Source organism: Oryzias melastigma, linkage group LG14 (genome assembly GCF_002922805.2).
Source record: "Oryzias melastigma strain HK-1 linkage group LG14, ASM292280v2, whole genome shotgun sequence".
In the NCBI taxonomy this organism is placed as follows: Eukaryota; Metazoa; Chordata; class Actinopteri; order Beloniformes; family Adrianichthyidae; genus Oryzias; species Oryzias melastigma.
Window position 1 is genome coordinate 13,162,563 of NC_050525.1, and position 19,094 is coordinate 13,181,656.

Here is a 19,094-nt window from a genome sequence, read left to right on the forward strand (position 1 = left end):
AAAAAAGTAATCAAGCAATTCATAAATACAAAAGGAAAATATAAGGACGTCAGAAGATTTTTGAAACTACTCTGGGATTACTCTTGAAGTGGAGTCACTTGTTTAATGGAGGATCTCTGATCCTGTAAGGAAAAACGGACAACTAAAGCTTCTTATTTCATACAGAAAGTTCTCAGATGAAGGATTAAGCCTTAGATCTGAGAGTGCAGAGGTGTTTGGGGTTAAAGTAAGTGATGACATTTTTAAAAGGTAGGTCTAAGACTGACTTCTAAAGATTTAGGTAAAAAAGTTTTTAAATAATTTGATCAATATTAAGGATTTAGGCAGTGTCTCTGCAAATGTTTTTCTATTGTCAGCAACTGGTTTTAACGTTTTGGATTAAAAAATACAAATCTTTCCGGTACTTTTAAAGAACTGCATTGCAATAATTCAGACAGAATGTGACGATGTCACTTTGTCACTGACAGAATTTTCTACCTTAGAAAAAAGGGCAGAATAAATAATTACATTTTCACAATCTCAGTTGTTTTAAAACTTGGACTAGTCCATGTCTAGAACATTATAGACTTAAACTAATTCTACACATTGTTAAAGCAAACAAACTGACTATGGTTTAATCAGAAAATAAGAATTCAATTTTTTTGTAGTCGTAATTAACTTCACTAATTAAAGTTAATTTAAAAATCAAGAAAATCAGGGTCTAAATCAGCTTCAAGGAGGGATTTAGGCTGATTTTACACATATTTAGCCAAGTGTTTGGGGCAAACTACTGTACACCAATATAAAATCTTTTCAAAATAAGATAAAAACCCATCTTGGAAAATATTGTTTGGATTGAGACATGATAGGTTTATTTTGTTAAATACGTTCAAGTTCCATCATAGTGGACAACAGCAAAAAATATTAAGTCTTCATTACAGTCCAATGAATTTTGCAAAGACGTGATCATACAGTGTGGTTTAATGTTCTAATAATGTTCTGTTTGTATTATTTTAATGTGTAAAAACAACAGTAGGCTGAACTTTATCAATGAAATCTGAATGGATTTTACCGTTTCTCGTTTGTACACATTTAAAATACACTATTATCTTGCAAGAAATACAAGAGATTTGGAAAACTTTACCAGCATTCAGGTATTTATCTCTGATATACACTGGTTGAATTTTTGGCTAAAGATATCCTGGATTGATTTTTGGTCAGTGAATCGGATCGAATTGTTCAAAATGAACCAATATCGACGATGAATCAAATATGATCCAAATCAAACCATTGTTAAAACAAATTGTTACACCCCTAATACAAACTGAGCTAGTAAAAGTAAAGCATTACTAGTCTCTGGGAGGTTGTTGAATAGACTCGATGGTTTCAGGTTAGCTCGATAAGATAGATTCAGTACAATAAAGGATGGCACTGATTCAGCACGAGATCTCAAAAACAAAACCTTCCTTTAGAAACCCTGACTGACACATTAAATCAAGCAGATTAACAGCAGAAATTCTAGTTGCATAAAGCCTTTCAAGTGTCTCCCAAAGACAAAAACCCTGCATGCGGATATAGACATCATTCATACGGGCAGGATGTGTGGTAGGAGTGTTGAACTGCATGAAAGGACCCAACAGAAAGAGGTCACAATGATAAATGTGTAAACACAAAGGGGAAAGCTCCGTCACAATGATAGTCACACATTCAATGTGGGGTGGTTTATTCTGAGCGTCATCAGTTCAGCTCAGATCACACCTGAGTGCTGATAGAAGCAAGACCTGCTGATCAGTCCAGCCCTTTCAAAAATCTCTTCTTCCGGTTTCTATTGAGTTCTGAAAACTGCAGCACAATACAATAAACTGTTATTGTAGTTTCCTTCCTCTAATGGAGACTTACAGGCTTCAGTTTTTGCCCATGTTTTTCCAACACCTCTGTTTATTGCTGGTGTGTTGCAGAAGGATTATTGCACCCATGGCCAGGAGGGATTACCAGTGTACATTCTGTGTTACACCTCCTACACAGGCTTCAGTCCTCTACTTTGCACCATCCTTCCAAATTCCTCTCTGCCACCAATCTTCGCTTCTTTTGTAGCATCGCTCTGGATTAGTCACACTGAGAAACTAGGGCTCATCTCCATACTGCAGTATTATTTTGTCAATAGCAGGAAGTGGAGGGAGGGAGGGGGAAGCTGATGCTTCCTTTAAAGAACAAGAAGAAACTGCCCAAAGGTCCAACCATTCTTCATGTCTAGAAGCACCACAGCCTTTAAACGTATGCAAAGCACACATGAAACCAGAGCGTGTGCAGAAATTTTGCTCATATCTGCAAGTTTTACTTCACAATTTTTAGACTCAAAAAGCTAGCAAACATTATCAGAATGTACTGGATGTGTCATTTATCAACAATAGAGTCAAAAACAAGACAGCATTGTCTGGATTTTGACTCCTTTGCTAAAGTGGAAAAATAAACAATGAGGTTTTTGATTTTTCAACTTACCTGAAATATACATATAACCTCCATAGACCGTTCCAGCATGTCCGTAATGTGGCTCATTCATTTTGGCAACGTACGTCCATTCGTTCGTCCTTGGGTTGTAGCACTCCACAGTAGCTTGAAGCCGGGGTAAAAAAAAAAAAATAAAGAGGGGGAAAAAAAGAGGGGGAAGAAAATAATGTATTAGTAGAAAGTAGGTCAAGACAACTAAAGAGGACAAATAGCAGCAAATGAGGCCTTGGGGGGGGGTCTCAGTGTGGGAGCTCAAACAGATTTAAATACAAACCCCCACCAGCACAGAATGCACCAACTGCAGGAAATAGTACTAATAAGTACTACAATTTTTATGCATCTGAAGATTTTTGTGCAAAATAAGTGACATTACCCCAATCACTAACAGCAATGAGACCCCCATTAACTGATGCACAACAGAAGAAAAAAAATGTAGACAAAAACAGATGATTCAGCTGTCAAATTGTACATCCTTAATAAAACTTTAGGATCAAAATACAATTTATCATGACTTCGTTTAAATAAGATGGTTCAATTTAAATAAGATGGTTGTTATTTTTCCGTGTCACAAGATGCTTTATATGATGCTGCAAGAGCTAAAACTAATGAAATGAATGGCTCCCCAAAAACAATAGGAGCCACCAGGTGGAGAATAGCACAAAAGTGCAGTTAAATGAAGAGTAAACAAAAATTATTTAGTAATAATGTGGTTGCAAATATATTCCTTTCTCTGGAAGCACACCATTTGGCTGGCCCTTAACACAATTACTGCTAAAACGAAATTAATTACAGCTTTAAAATACTTTAATTCACTATAAATGATTTTGTTATTATAAAAAAAAAGTAAATAAAAAAGTAGCAACAAATCAAGTGCTTTCTCATAAGGATTGAATGCTCTACAAATATCCAACACTCCTAGTGTTTCCTTTTACATCTGGACACTTGAAAGCAAAAGCATAACCACACCCATAAACCCCTCCAAAGTAAACAAACACCATCTAAAAAACACACAGGAGGACTGAAGCGCACGTGGTGAAGAGGAACATAAAGCTGAGAGGCAGGCGTGTAGACCGACGTCGAACTGGGGCTTTGTTCTTTGGTCTAATAATAACCCAGAAGAGGACGGCTCCTCCGACTGTCTGTGGAAGTTATATGGCCGAGTTTAAGTACTGGGTGGCACCGCTTTGTGGTCTGCAGTTATGGGTGCAGGGATTCCAGATTGGTTAGTCAGGATCAACAGGAAAGCTAAAAGGATTTTTAAAAATAAAAGCATCTGTGAACAAAAGCCTTCAACAGAGGGATGTGAATACAGAATGATAGTCAATAAAAAAAGATTATGAACTCATTTTTGTTTAAAACTACATATCAGGACGCCTCTCTTTTAGTCATCCTGATGACGCAGATTTGAACCAGCACCAACAGATTTATCTGCTGTAGCTAACCACAGCCCTCTCATTACCTCCGAATACGTTCAAATGTTTGTGCATCACAATTATTCATGTGCTGGGGCTTCGCTTGCTCAGTTTTCTGAAAGTGTACCCTTTATTTTAATGAGTAATAACTCCCAGAATTTCAGTTGTCATCAAAAAACAAGTGAGGACATGAACATACCAAGTTCACCGGCAGCGTTCCGTCCCCCCACGGCGTACAGATGTCCCTTGAGGGCGCTGAGGTGGAAGAAGGTGCGTTTCTCATTAAGGCATGCCACCTGGATCCACTTGTTGTAGCGGGGGTCGTACCGGAACACCGTGTCCACTGCTGTTTTGCCTTTGGTGTCATAATTGCTTTGGCCGCCCACAACGTAAAGGAAATTGCCGATGACTGCGATGCCGTGTTGGTAACGAGGGGCGTCCATGGGTGCCAGCGCCTTCCACTCGTGAGCTTTTTCATCGAAGAGACGCAGCTCCTTACTCACAACCAGCTGCTGTCGGAGAACGCCCCCCAACGTGACCAGGTGGGCGCTATCCGAGCGAATGGCTGTCCGTTCCGACTGCATGACCGGCTGCATGTAGGGCATCATTTGGTAATTGCTAGCTTCCAATAAAAGGTTGACGCAGGTGTTGTCTGTGCGCATGAAGTCCACCGTCTGCACATGATTGATGAGCTCCTGTGGGTTCATGAGGGGAAAGCGAATATTCTTCATGAGCTTTGAAGCGTAGTCCATTCGACCGTCTTCGTAGCGCAGCCAGCGACATGCAGCCTTGAACAGGTCCAATTCAGTGCAGTGCTTTAAACTATTACTGGACAGAACAAAAGCCAGCCGTTCGAAAGGGAGCTTTACAAACTCTCCCGTGCCCAGCAAAGAAGGGAAGTTCTTAAGGATGAAGTTATTCACATATTTGTCCACTTCTGTCAGGTTATACGTGTTTGCAATGCGCCCCACTTCTACACAGTTATCCAGAGACACCTTAAATAAAGACAGAGAGAAAAAATTAAACTTTTGCAGAAAAATACCTCTGCCAAATAAAAAATCCACTAAGAAAATTCCAGTTATTTAAACAGAGGAATGCTTCATTCAATATTGGAAATGCAGTTTTTTTTTATTAGGTGAAGTTGTGGTTTGTGTGGCTGGCCTCTCACCCCAGATATGAGAAAAACCTTGCAGAAGTCCAGCACAGGAAGGATTTGTAAAAAACTGGCTGCTTCAAGTGTGTCCTGAAGATTCTCCATATTGAGCGACAGCTTTGCTGTGTAGATAAAGTCTATGATCTTCTTCAGGCCTATTCTGTTTACTCCATGAAGCTTAATGCACATTAAATCCTGTTCTTTCATTCCACCTGCATTAGCCCAGAGAGACATGAGAAAAAAAAAAGAATTATTGTAAAGCATGGTTTTTACAAAAATATATGACAAACGAAACAAAAAAAAAGCAAGTTTAACTTTGAGCAAAAGAGAACACCCACATTTAAAAGGGCTAATACTTGGAAAGATTGGAGGTTTTAGGATATATAATAACACTAATAAATTACAAAAATGTAAAAAAAAAGGGATCTAAAGTCATTTCTAAAGCAAAAACATAAATTTAAGTCATTAAAATTTTTTATTACATTTTTTTTTCCTTTAAATGTTCCATTTTACAAAAAATCATTTTGCTAAATTAGCCAAAACAGGACTAGTATAGGAGAAACACATAACAGATAAAGCAGTAATAATATTTCAAGACTCACTCTAAAGAAAATTGTGTTTTTAACATGTTTTTGTAGCATTTGTCTCATGATAGAACACCTTTACAAAAGAACTTACGATTAAAACAGAATTTCTGAGTTTTTCTAGATGCAAATTCTGATTATCAGGAGCAGATAAAAATTTGCAGTTTAAAAAGTTTCATGGGCGGACCTGTCCGCTCCAATTTTTACAGATAAATAGATCAATTTACATCTTCATTTTCCTCATCCAAGCATCCATCTAGCACAAAACTGTACAAATGGATAACTCAGATAAGGCTCAATGCTTTTTTTTTTGTTTTTTTTTGGCTATGCTAATGTTAGCTTAGGCTTCTGGGGTGCCATAGGCTAGCAGGAAGAGTGTAAACAATGGAATGCTGGGAAATTAGCGAAAAACCAACTTTCATGCAGTCAACTCAGGCAAATTTCCAATGAGCTCCTGCTGCTCTGCAGGAAATATTTCTTAAATATTTGATTTTGGCTAAAAACGGCATAATCTTAGTTAAAACACCACTGAGAACAATACAATAGAATAGGGTGGAGGAGCGGTGTGGTAAGAGACTTTGACACGCCCAGTCAGTAGTTGTGTCATTAGCCCCAGGTTTTTCTAGCACCCAGTTTTTGGATCCAACACGATTTGAATTGAGATATACTCAGAAATGCAGCTTTAATGCTACATTATTTTATATGGGTGCTCTACTATGAGAAAAATGCTACAAGAATATGTTAAAAACACAAAAAAAAGAGGATTTTCATTGAAGTGGGTCTTTAAAGAGTTCCACAGATTATGTGGTAAATAAAGTGAATGTGTTTAACTTATACCCCTTCCAAGAGTATTACCCTGATAACCCAGAAAGACTGACTAACCTGTGAACATGGCTTTAAAGTAGTCTGAGGAGGAGGCCATCATGGCGCGATGAACAGGAAAAGCTTCATCACCATCTCCTGCCACCAGGGTGACGTCACAGAGCAAACCTTCTATCCTAAGCTGGTCAAATCCCTAAATTAAGAAGAAGAATGAGTTAAATTATTTGGAGAAATGAGGGGAAAAAAAGGGTTATTTTAATTCACCGAAGAACACCTCAGTTCAAACAACTCTGCTTCCTCAGGGCAATTGCTGCTTTTTACACCTAATGAAACAAGAGTTATGACAGCTAGTACAAATGCCCGGGATGCAAAAAGTCAAGCTGACACTGTAGCAACAACTCAGACAGTAATGATCACTGAGAAGGGTTTGCCTGCAAACACATAGCCCGATGCAGAGCAGCAGATTGTACCCTCTGCATGTTGGATCAGATAGGCTAGAGCAATCATTATCATTCTTTTACTGTGCTGTGACAACAAAAGATTAATGAGCGGCCAATGGAGCTGGTGACCAAGGACGACTAGCACTGCAGCAAAGAGTCCAACGCCAGAAACGACCGTCAAATCAGCTCCACAAATTGTAAATACTGTAAATTATCAGGTACAATTTGACTCTCTCGCCGCAAGAGTTTTATGGATCACTTATTTGACCGTTTGAAAAAAGGTGTGTCACAATAACAGACAATCAAAGTAATACAACATACAGTATGGAGCTTAAAAAAAAAAAAAAAAGCACAATGTGACCCATATTTTTTATGATTACGGTGTCATTGATTTCCTAAGATTAGAGATGATCAAATCCCTCAAAGGGATTAATCTCAGAGGCTGTTACGATGTGTCTGTGCATGTGGCTTTTAATGCACATTTATAGGACCAATCATGTTCTATCTATCTGAACAACCAATTTCTACTTCCTGCCCTTTGGATTCACAACATTTTTAACAAGTTATTAGAAACCCAATAAGATATTGTCACATTGCTTCAATAAATAGTGTAATAGATACCATCCAAGATGCCATCTTCTGCACCTCATAAATCATGCTGTATAAAGGCATCTACCAGCACAAAGATACAGAAATCAAAAGACAGGGTATTATTTAAATCACAGTTTCCTAGTTTTTAAAGGTCATGTCAACTAATATGGGATGAAAATAGGTAACCTTAACATACAGAACTTAAAAAAAACACTAAAAGAATATAAAAATACTTTATGTTCTTAATAAAACTTTTTTTAATGCTGACAAATAAATGTTTGGGTGTAACCAAAATATGGCAATACTTTCTATTTTTGCTACTTAAGGGCTATATAGTGGTTGACAATGACTTCTCTATTCATAAAAATGTTCATCAACATCTACATGAAAGCATGCAAACTAAAGGGGGTAAAACTACAGTTAGACATGTGTTAACACTGAAAATATTTGAAATGTTGTGAAGGAATGGTGCTATTTGTGTAAAACCTCACCTGAAGAACCACTGAGCTGTGAGTGTTGCTTGTGAAGAACCGAGTGTTTCCAGTCTTTGATGCCTGAAGATGAGCAGAAATGCCCATATCACCATAACCAAGAGCGACTTTCATGTGTGCGTCGTCGTCCTCCACAAGGGATCTATCAAGAAAAAAAATATATAGTTTTTTTTCCAACCCACTTCAAAGTAAGGTTGCAAGCATTTTAGTTTGCATCTAATTTTAGATTTCAAAAAAGTAGGACATAAGTTTTCAAAGTGACACTTCATAAAAGGACATTTTAGTAACCCAGTTGTTGGACAAACTGCCAACTGCAGGGCTGAAAAAGCTGGGAGAAAACTACAGCGAGGGGCAAGAAAACAAAAAGACATTTCACCAAGATCATTAAATGTCTTTTGGTGAAATTAAGTCAAAGATCACACATGGGGCCCTAACTTGACTTTGATTATTTCTAATTGATTATTGGAGAATTCTAGACTCTTTCCAAATCCCAACCCTGATTCAGGAGAAAGAAAGTTCCTACAGACTCAAGAATGTCATACTTTTACTGTCAACATTTTTGAAAACTCTAAAAAATCTATAATTTAATTAACACCCAAAACAGCAAGCTTTATTAACTACTCCATATCTATTTAAAATCATGCAAAAAATACATATTTTAAAAATGTTTGACAATAGTTCCATCATAGAAATTTAACGTTTTACAAGTCAGAATTTGATGAGACTCCTTAACCATAATTACCAAATATAGCCACAGTAAAACGTCTAGGAGAGAGTTCCCAACCATCACAGAATCAAATGAGGAAACCTTTTGTTCTTACAGCAAAATTTAAAAGGAGCTTTGAGGTGTATTACAGCCGTTTGTTCTGAAAATGTGGATTTTGCACATTAATTCACGTGCAAGACAATGGAAAAGTTATTAATACAGAAGGAAAAGGTCATGTTCTGATATTTGGGGTTTCATCGCTCCACCCAACATTCAAGTGCAATGAGTTATAGCAATAAAACTTGTCTTAACGAGCAATAAAGAAGGGGAATTTTGATTTTTTTTTTAATCCAACACATTACAAAAAATTTGTATATATTTTTTTTTTAATGAGACTGAATTTATTTGGTTTTTCATAGAGAAACTAGAATGATCAGAAACTGATTTCTACATTAGTTCATTTTAATGTGTCACCACCTGGAAATAAAACTGGATACAGACAAAGATTCGGATGTCAATAAAGGGCAAACGTGAGAGATGATGCTAAATCTAACACCTTTATAGTGAATGGACTTATTAAAATGCGAGTCATGTCCTGAACTGATATTCATTTGTTGTTTTTTTCCCCCCTTTACCAGTGTGTTTCTTATAATTTGATCTAATCAAATATGTAAAATTTTTAATACGTTTTCAAGGTCTGGTGGTTGTGCAGAAGCAGTGGATAAAAGCAGCTAGAAAACAATTTCCTTACGTGTCCTTGTGAAGATTTAATGACAGTTTAACTGTGAAGATGGCATCTAACTAAAAAGACGATCTACTTTCCAGTCTTTTAAAGAAATGTTTACTTGTCATAACGGTTCTGATACGGTTATTAAGCCCTTTTTATGGGGTTGAGAGAGGGGTAGATGCTGCAAGTTTAAAATCAAACCTAAAGCAACCGAAGTTTCAATAAATATCCTTTTTTACCATTTATTAGAATGCACAACGTTGCCTGGCTTGACCTTATCGGATCAAAATGTAATGCAGAAATAAAACAAATTCACAGGTGAGTCACTGACATGACACCCACAAGTTTGGGTTTCACAGGATTATGTCAAATCGCATGGTTGAGAGGTTTCTAATCTCTCTGGAGTATTGAGAAATGACAGAACAGTCAATGGAGTCTTGGAGGTTTAACAAGCGCTTATTTTTCATCTAATGATTGGCCCAGTTCTGGTCCCACTCTTACGCCAACGTCTGGCTCAGTGTGGCAGTAAAAGTGTCTTCAAACAGGCCCACCAGACGGCAGAGCTCATCAGATGTGAAGAACTAATGGTTTTTAAATGGGACTATGTAAATAATGAACTAACCCAAGGCCTTGCTTGACTGAACATTTGATTTCAGTGTGGTTTTACAAATGCATGTTGTCTGCTTTTTGAAGGAACATATTAAATATAACAAGACTCAGATTTTAGAACTAGTTAAGGCCAGATATTGCCTTTAAAAGCACATCATCAAAAACTATCCCAATTTTTAAAATTGCCCAACTGCCAACACGTGCATCTTAAAAAAAAAAAAAAACTTAACATCCCAGAAGACCACAACTTTGTTTACTTTAATCTTATTTACATTTAAAACAATCAATTCTTATATTTAAATTAATACAACTAATTTACATTTCTATACTTGCAACTAAAGCAAATATTTTATTTTGAAAAATAGAGAAGTTTAGGTATTTTCAAACATGCTTTTTAGGATAAAACAGACACAAAAATGTTTAATTTTGTCTTAATCTAGTCTTTAGAAATACAGTGTCAAACTGTAGATGCCATCCTTTAAAAATAAAATAAACAGCAATTTAGTACAATTCTGATGCGGCCTTTTAAAATGAAAAACAAAAAGTACGATCTTATAAGACTCAAATGTCAGCGGGATCTCTGAAACATGATGCAACTGAAAGAAAGAAAGAAAGTGATGTTAAGAAACATTAAATTTGTATTTTGACATTTTAATCAGATGGTACTGAGGATGAGTTTATTATTTCCTCAAACAAACTGCACTTTAGGCCTCAGATATGTTAATGCAATATTCTAGCCAACACATCTCAAGTCTCTTCACATTCAAAACAAAGAGTTCTGCAGATTTTAAATTAATGACTGATTTTTTTTTCATATGTCAAAGACATTTAAGGCATCAGATGAATAGACAATTAGGATCAGATTGGGTTCAAGTTTATCCAACTTATTCCATCGGCATGCTAAACTATTTAACACACAACCAACAAAACATCACAATACACAAACAGTAAAAAAGAAACTAGGCACAACAAGATGGAAGCTTCAACTATAGAGGCAAGCGAAAACTATTAGGTAACCACTCCATTTCAAAGGTCGGTTGATACAAAACATTTAAATGCTACTTTCAAAGACAAAAGAGGGTGGGGCTGGTAAATGAACATCTTTTGAGGGTTGTGACTACATCTAGAAGAAGTCATTAAAGGCCATAACCACCTAACACGGATGGTTTAAAAAACAGCAGTCACGGTCACACTGACACAGAGCACAGGCAATGCACTTGTACATTTACCCCGTCAGGCGGTAAGGCGGACAGGCAGCCAGGAGAGAATGGGTAGTCCAAACCATAAAGGAGTGTTGGTGGCTGCCGGAACGAAACACAGAAGACAACAGCTCGACTTTTGAAAATAAATTCCCTGTATTTGCTGAAGACAATAGGAAAGAAATCTATTCTTGATTCAGAAACCCAAGATGGTTTAGAAATAGAGTTCAATGCTGACCAAAGTATTCATTAAAAAACAGGGAAAGAAGTTAAAACTACAACCAATAACACTCTAAAGAGATAATGTACGAATTTACAACATCCCACTGAAAGAGTTTGATGGTGCTGTCGATGCTTTTATATTCCTAAGCTGAAACTGAAGCTGGGCACGGATAGAAATAAACCATGACAAAGCTGAGGAAAATGTAAAGGGTTGAAAAAGTATTCATGTAGAAACAAAGCTGACAGTTTGTCAAGTTGCTTCATGTCTGTGGAAGTCCTGAAAACATCCTTTCTCCAGGTGAAGTTCAGTGAGCCAAAAACTTTAGCTTTTCAATCAAAGAAGAGAGCGGAAACATTTGAAAAAGCCTTAAAGAAAAGAAACTTTTCAGAAAAGGCTGAGATCAACAGTTAAGAGACGCTTTAAAAGTTTCTTTGACACAAATGTTTAAACAAGAAGATCAAAAATGATGAGTTCTCTCAGGTTTAGGTCCCCCTGTCAATGTTGAATTCTACATGAAGCAAAAAACAACTATTATTTTTTTAATTATATTTAGGACAGAGAATTATATTTAGGACAGAGAAACCCAAACTGGACTTCTGTCTCATACATATGATAAAAAATAAAATCGTATATAAATGCGAGCTCTGTGTTAATGTCCCACTCTGATCATTTTTTGATCAAATGTAAAAATTTTATCAGTGGTATTTTAATTATAATTATGACTTATGACTCAAAAAAAAAAAGTAGGCTATAGTACCATGTACAGATGGTTAAAAAACAAATATAAAAGCACCCTAAAACAAAGGCATGTTTACTGGCAACTGCATGACTACTGTGAAGTGATGCGTTTACTGACCGGAAAAATAATCTGATTCCTCACTGCCTAATCAACCAGTTACCGTTAGACTGGTCAAGCTGAAAAATCAACTGATTCCCCTCACCAACCGAACAATCGCTGTAGCCACAGTCACTGTACATCAAAAAGAACTCACAAAGGCCAAATCCCAAACACATTTTCAACTAAAACCAAGTGGATGAAAGCAAAAATAACCTTTCATAACTCATCTGCTGTGAGCAAAGCTGCCATGCTGTCAGCGTGCCAAATGCTTACTCAACTTGAAGAATGCAGGCAGACAGAACATGACCCAGCAAGACCCATTATGTGAAACTACAGGCAGAATCACAGGAATTTGTCAAGAAAGCTGGACCGAAGGGACCTAAACTTTGTTCAGTTGCTAAATGATTCAGCGTTTACAGGCTAAATGGAGGACAATCACTTTAGGGCTGAACCTGGAATTAAAGTTAAAATAAAATAAGATATGAGTAGAAGCAATAAAGGTCTGAAGTGTCAGCATAATTCCGCCTGCACTCAAATGGGCAGAGAGGCGCAGCCTTTGCATACAAAGGGGCCTAATCCGTCACTGTCCCACAAGAGACGCTCAATTAATAGCGGATCTCACTCCAGTAGCACAGTTCAGCAGAAAAACACAGCTTGTTTTGATATTTGTCGTAAACCGTCAGTTTTGAATACAAGACCATTTACAGCCTCAGGATGTGTAGCTATGCAAGTGGAGGGGAAAAAAATAGTAATACTCTCACTTCCATGGTAGACCAAAGCAATAAAACATGAAAAGACAGAAGGAAGGCAAACACTAGAAGTAGCTTTGACATGACTACTGAAGGGTTCATAACTTATAAATTTCCTACCTGGGAGGAAAATATGAGCAGGGGGATAATGCAAAAGTAAAATAAATAAAATCTAAACTTCTTTGAAGCACAACTATTCATTTCAAATACCTCCTAAAAAGATTTATTTGGGGAATTTCACACTTTGTTTTTTAAAGACAAAAATAGACAGAGCTGTTTAAGTTAAACCAGACCCAAATTCATCATCAGCGATCTTAAAGTAGCCCGGTATGCAAGTGTGGGAGGTGAATATAGATATGACAGTTTTACCAGAGTGAACTCACTTGTTGCTATGCCAGACAGACCACCTGTGTCTAACCCCCTCCACCACTCCTCAGACATTTTAATGAAATGAAACAATCCCTGTGTGGCCGTTTCCTGTTCTGGAAAGTGTCTGCGAGTCGGAGGGAACAGCACCTCTGCTACTACAAACCGTTTTTACAACAGGACGCATCCACAGCTTTGTTCTATGAGTGTGGATTCACAGAGGAAAACTGACCCAAATATGGAAAACTTGAATTCAAATTCCATTTTAGTTAATGTCGCACAACGCCTTGAAGTGCTTTACATAAAAAATAACTGACAACATTTAAAAAACACAGACAAATACTTTTTTTTATAAAAAATGTTTCATCTTTAAGTCAACATTGGAAAATATTACAATTTGAATGAATGTGATCAAAAACCATCAAACATTGAAAACCTATACAACAATCTCTCTCATCTGCAAGACGTTATTCCAACATCATTCATCTGATAAATCGCCTTCTCTTTTTAAAGGATTGCGATTAGCATATTCGCTCCTCATCGTTGATATAACATCCTTTACTGAATCCAATTAACACATTATGTGAGATGTGTGGTGAGACTTTGGAGAAAAAAAAAATATTCACAGTTTGATGTATTTTTAGTCTTTTGTTGAAAGTCGGAGCAAATCACATAAATTCAGAGAACAAATACGTGTTTCTCCACCTCAACTGATCACAGCGTTCAAGTCAAAATGGAATTTGTTGAAGTTATCAAACAGAAAACCTCTTTAGCCAAAAGTGCATCTCGGTCGAATATAAATAAATGCAATATTGAGACATACGAGAAAAAGCAACACACAGACAGACATCTCACAGCGGTGAGACCTCGCCAACAGCAAACACATTTTATTATTCCATGAGACATGAAGCATCTTCATCTGTCAGTGAAAAAAAACTTTCAAAGCTGTTTTTTTTTTTACCCCAATCTGAGCAGCTTCTCCTTGATTACAAGATTGTTTCTTTTGCTACAATATATAAATACTTCTAAAGGCAATGTGTCAATCTAATTGTCATTTTTAGAAACGTGTTTATATAAAGCTGCTTCACTAAAAATGGTGGAGGTCTTCATATCAAAAGGAAAATATTAAAAAATAAAATTAAAAAAGGGAACAAAATGAGGGCTTTTGTATTTACATAAAAAAGAGAATATTTGATTTTAAGCAATTTACTTAAAAGTAGACCAACAACACAGAGAGAAACTGACAAGCAAAATTCCAATCCAACCATTGGAAATCTTTAAAAAGTTATTGGTAAATGACAAGATTGCTCATTTCCCCAAGTAAAATACATAAACCTAACCAACTCTGAGTATTCCAAAGGCAACAACTTCCAATAAAACATTAAATTAATACTTAAGAAAAACCCACCCATAAACAGACTCGTTTGTAGTTTAATAAATTAAAAAATACAAATACGACATATGGCTTTGCCCCTCTCATTCTAAAAACTCACTCCTTTGTGCGCTCCATCAGTCTTAGAATACACAACACCGTATCCTCTCGACACCATAGTGAGCGAGTTAAAAATGTCTTAAGCTGAATGCACAGTGGGCCTATAAAGAGCAACTTCTCCTTGACCACAGACCAACCTATAATTGGGGAACCAATATCAGCCTGCCGGAAAACACAGTGCAGTATATACACGTTTCAAAATAGTAGTTGGTGTGGTGGGGCAGAGTAACCCTGAGCAGAGCGAGGTGGAGCTGCAATGGCTGAGTGAAATCTGCCACACACACACACGCTTCAGCTGAACGCGTTTCCACACTTCATCACATGGACATCAATGTTCAACACGTGCAATCCTCAGCCTCAAAGTTTTTATTGACGCCATCAATTCAAACCGTCAAACCTGTCGTGATATCAACAACTGGCTGTTTATTGCATTTTCCATTGATGGCATGAATAAAAATACAAAGCAATTAATTTTTTAATGTCTTAAAGGCATTTATGCAGACACAAATAATAAACGACAATGACTCTAGTAGTTATAGTGAGAATTTGCATAAAAAATTTCAATCAACTCCATAATTTTCCAATTTAAAATGTGTTCTTGGCAGACAAATGTTAAAGCTAGCACTTGCTGTATAAAGAAGAATTAAACCCTCGCTCCTTCTGGGGAGGTAGACTGCTACGACTGGCAAGGAGCCCTCTGGTGAGAATGCGAAAAAACTTGCCAGTGGGAGGCAGGATGTTCATGCCGAAGCACCACAGAACAAATTTTTAATTAATAACCTCAACCGACCAAAGATACATATTCATCATGTCTCTAGTCTCTAAAAAAGGCATTTTTTTGTCTGCGAGGCTGCAGGATTTTACATTTGAAGGTTTTCATACATTCAAATATTGAAACTTGGCATTTATTTTCCATTTAAGGCAGTTAGATTTTGTTTTATAGAGACATTTTAAATTAATATTAAAAGCTTTGATTAACCATTTTTAATAGGGTTTACAGACAATATACAAAAGTAGAAATTAGAGTATCAATTTCTATAACTTGTAATGGACTAAAAATGTGGAGGGGAAAAAAAAAGAAAAAAAAGGAAATTAAGCTCCTAAGCTGCTAAGTGAAGCTCCAAGAGAACCAGAGACTGCATAAATCCAATTTAGTAAGTAAGCTTGCAGTTCTGTAAAATTTTCTGGGGGCAGTCAGCTCAGTTATCTTTGGTCGAGTCCTGCTTTCCTCAGAAATCTGGTTCCATCTCATGGTAGCAGTGTTAATGTGCAAAGGTCAAACGGAGCTCGCAGGTGTAAAGAGAGGATGGCGAGAGGCGGCGTGAAGCACACCCTTTCCACCCTTCCCCCCTTCCTGAACAGTAGCGGATGACAATAGCTTCTAAACCAGAGCACGCCAGACATCCTGACAAAGGCAGGCTCCTCCCAAGCTGCCGAGGCTATGCTCCCCCGTGAACATAGCCAACGGGTGAGGGCAAAAGTCGGGGATGAGGGTCTCGCCGTGTCAGGACTAGAATGAGCCCCTTTGCTTGGGAAAAGGACTGCTGCTGCGGAACCTCTACAGTCACGCTGGAGAACGCCAACCACTACGAGGTTCACTTTTATTTAAAATGACACAAATACGTAAAAAATAAATAAATAAATAAATCCATCTTTCAATGCATAAACTACCATCGTCAGAACCACCGAGCGCATACTCACATGTAGGCAGGCGAAAGGGGAGAGGACCTGGATGTCTTAAGAACTGGCATTGGGAATTTCCAGCTGACAGGAGACCCGCTTTTCCATTTCAACGGCATGTTGTTGTCACCAGAATGGTGCTACAGCAGTACCGACAGCAAAGACCATTTCCATGAAGAGGCTTCCAATGCAGTCTTCCATCTCACTCTGCCCACACCATTTAAAGGGGGAGGGAGAGCAGCGGTGGCCCCGGCAGCTGCAGAGACACACTTGGAAAGGCAGTGCGGGCTACACTCAGGGTTGCGACTTTAGCAGCAGCAGCAGCGAGAAGCCAATAGATTGCATCCAGCGCAACTACTTGCCCTGCTGCATTCACAGCTTTCTCATGGTAGGAGGAGGGGGGAATACTCTGCCTTCCCAACCTCCTTTCAGTGTAGTGGCTGAGCAACAGTGCCACCTTGTTAGAGAAAGGAGAATTACAATTTTTGGATAACTAAAATTACATGTACATAAAAGAGTAAAATAATGTATTAATTGTAATTTTAAAAAGGAAAGACGAATAAATTTTTTTTTTAAAAATCTACACAAGCCTTCAAGTTCTTGGAATGTTTATGTGCCCCTTTAAAACTCCCCTTCTTCCTTTTCTACTGGCTATTTTGCATTTAACAATGAGAGCATGGTGGCACCACTGCACCTCCCAAGATTTCCTGAGGAGTTCAGGCTGGTTTCTACTGAGTCAGACTCGCACTGTAATCATCTCTGCGGTCATCAGGTCCAGAGCAGTCACTGTGAGTACAGTCATGGCTTTGCTGTTCTCATTACAGTTAAAAGTTGAGGAACATCCATCAATGACTGGTGTGCAATCCAACTACATGTTAGAAACCTGTGTAGGAGAGACCATTCTAAACCCTTGATTTAAAAAAAAAAAAAAAATCCACTGACACAAAGGTGCAGAGAAACCAGTTGTTGGAAAGAGAGGTCACACAACAGCAACATTTGTCACTTTTCTACACGTTAAATTTTCACATCACAATTTTAAATGGAACTATATTGAAAAATTAAAGGTCATGTGGAATTACGAGTCCAAAAAGCAACATTTTTTAAAAGTTACTTGAAAAAGGCTGAGACCAAAAATTTCTATTCAACCTTTTAAGTTTCAAATGTTTTGGAAGGAAATCAAAGAAAATGTTCTGCTTGTGTAGATTACATTAAATTAAGGAAGCAATGTCATTTTTTCCAAAACCATTTTGGAAATGTGTTCATTTGAATATTAGAAGGTTTCAATTTTCAAATACAAAAGATAAAAACAACAATGGCTGTGTTGTATTTTGTGAGAATAAATAGTCCTATGTGGAAACAGTCCTTAGAAACCAATAATACATTATGCAATCCTTAACAAAAAATACACAATTAATTCAGATAGCACCCAAACACTATTTGAACTTTTTTTTGGCAAAAAAGTTGAACAGTGCTGTGTCTGCAGTCCTGAAGATGGCTAATCCCCCCCCAAATTAGAATATTGGTCACTTACTTTTTCTCTGTGGCTTTAACCCTTGTGACCCCACCCTTATATTGATGTGTGATCCCTCCCATAACAAATACGGACAGGATTTTATGTCTGCAGCAGACACAAATAAATAAATGAAGATTTAAAAAAAATAAATAAAATAAAATTCAGTGCTCGTCTTGTGGGGTCCAGATGACCCCACTTTTAATGGAAATATGCCTTGGATAGCACAAGGGTTAAAGATGCTTTTTGATGTTTCTAACATGTTCTTGTACAATTGTTCGCATGATGGTAGGGCTGGGCGATAAAACGATAATTATCGTTATTGCGATATTACTTTTTTTCGATAATGAAATGAGTCTATTACGATAAACTTTCGTTTTAAATAAACACGGGAGAAACCCCTGGAAGAGCCGCTCTTCTTCTTCTTCTGCTGGAGCGGCTGATTCTGGGAGCCCAGACTGAGAGGGGGGGGCACGGAGGCCCCGAATGATGACAAAAGGACACAACAGAAAACATTATTTCAGTAAACCAATAACCTATATGTAATCGCAAATACTTTTGTTTTTAATGTCAAGGTAACAATGTTTATATATTTTGTTCTGGAAACGTCGTCACCGGACCACCCCTCCTCTAAATTGAAAATGGTTCGGTCCGACTGGATTATTCTTCCGCAGGTGTTTTTTTACCGACAGATCCACAGAGTGTGAGGGAGAGAAGACACGCTTTAAAATCAGGAGCTTAAACACCTGATTTAGAGGAGAACCTCCATGAAAAAAGAAAAATGAGACAGTCTGTCTATTGCCGCGCGTTACGTGTCACGCGGGGCTGACACAGGAGAGAAGGACAGCTGCGAGTTTGAGGGTTTTGTTAAAATATTAGCCAAAAGCTTTTGTATAGAGCTTCGAATTAGAATAATTTGTTGTTTTATTGTGTATCAATAATGAATTTGTTAGTTACATTTGTGCCGTTTATGCTCATTTCTTAATGAGGTGATCTAATAATAGTAAAATAAACT

General features: G+C 37.4%; 1 protein-coding gene across 2 annotated transcripts in view; it reads right to left on the reverse strand.

The window, feature by feature from the left end:
• klhl13 (kelch-like family member 13) overlaps nt 1–19,094 on the reverse strand; it is a 30,105-nt gene that overhangs the window by 5,353 nt on the left and 5,658 nt on the right. The window contains exons 1-6 of one of the 2 annotated variants that reach the window (XM_024266127.1): nt 16,591–16,688; nt 7,981–8,122; nt 6,519–6,651; nt 5,068–5,264; nt 4,099–4,894; nt 2,479–2,592 (exon numbers count right to left, since the gene is read on the reverse strand). In XM_024266127.1, coding sequence (XP_024121895.1) covers nt 2,479–2,592; nt 4,099–4,894; nt 5,068–5,264; nt 6,519–6,651; nt 7,981–8,122; nt 16,591–16,688 — 1,480 coding nt within the window. Of the gene's footprint in view, nt 1–2,478; nt 2,593–4,098; nt 4,895–5,067; nt 5,265–6,518; nt 6,652–7,980; nt 8,123–16,590; nt 16,689–19,094 lie in introns of those variants that run through there. The other variant, XM_024266128.2, reaches the window with a different exon arrangement.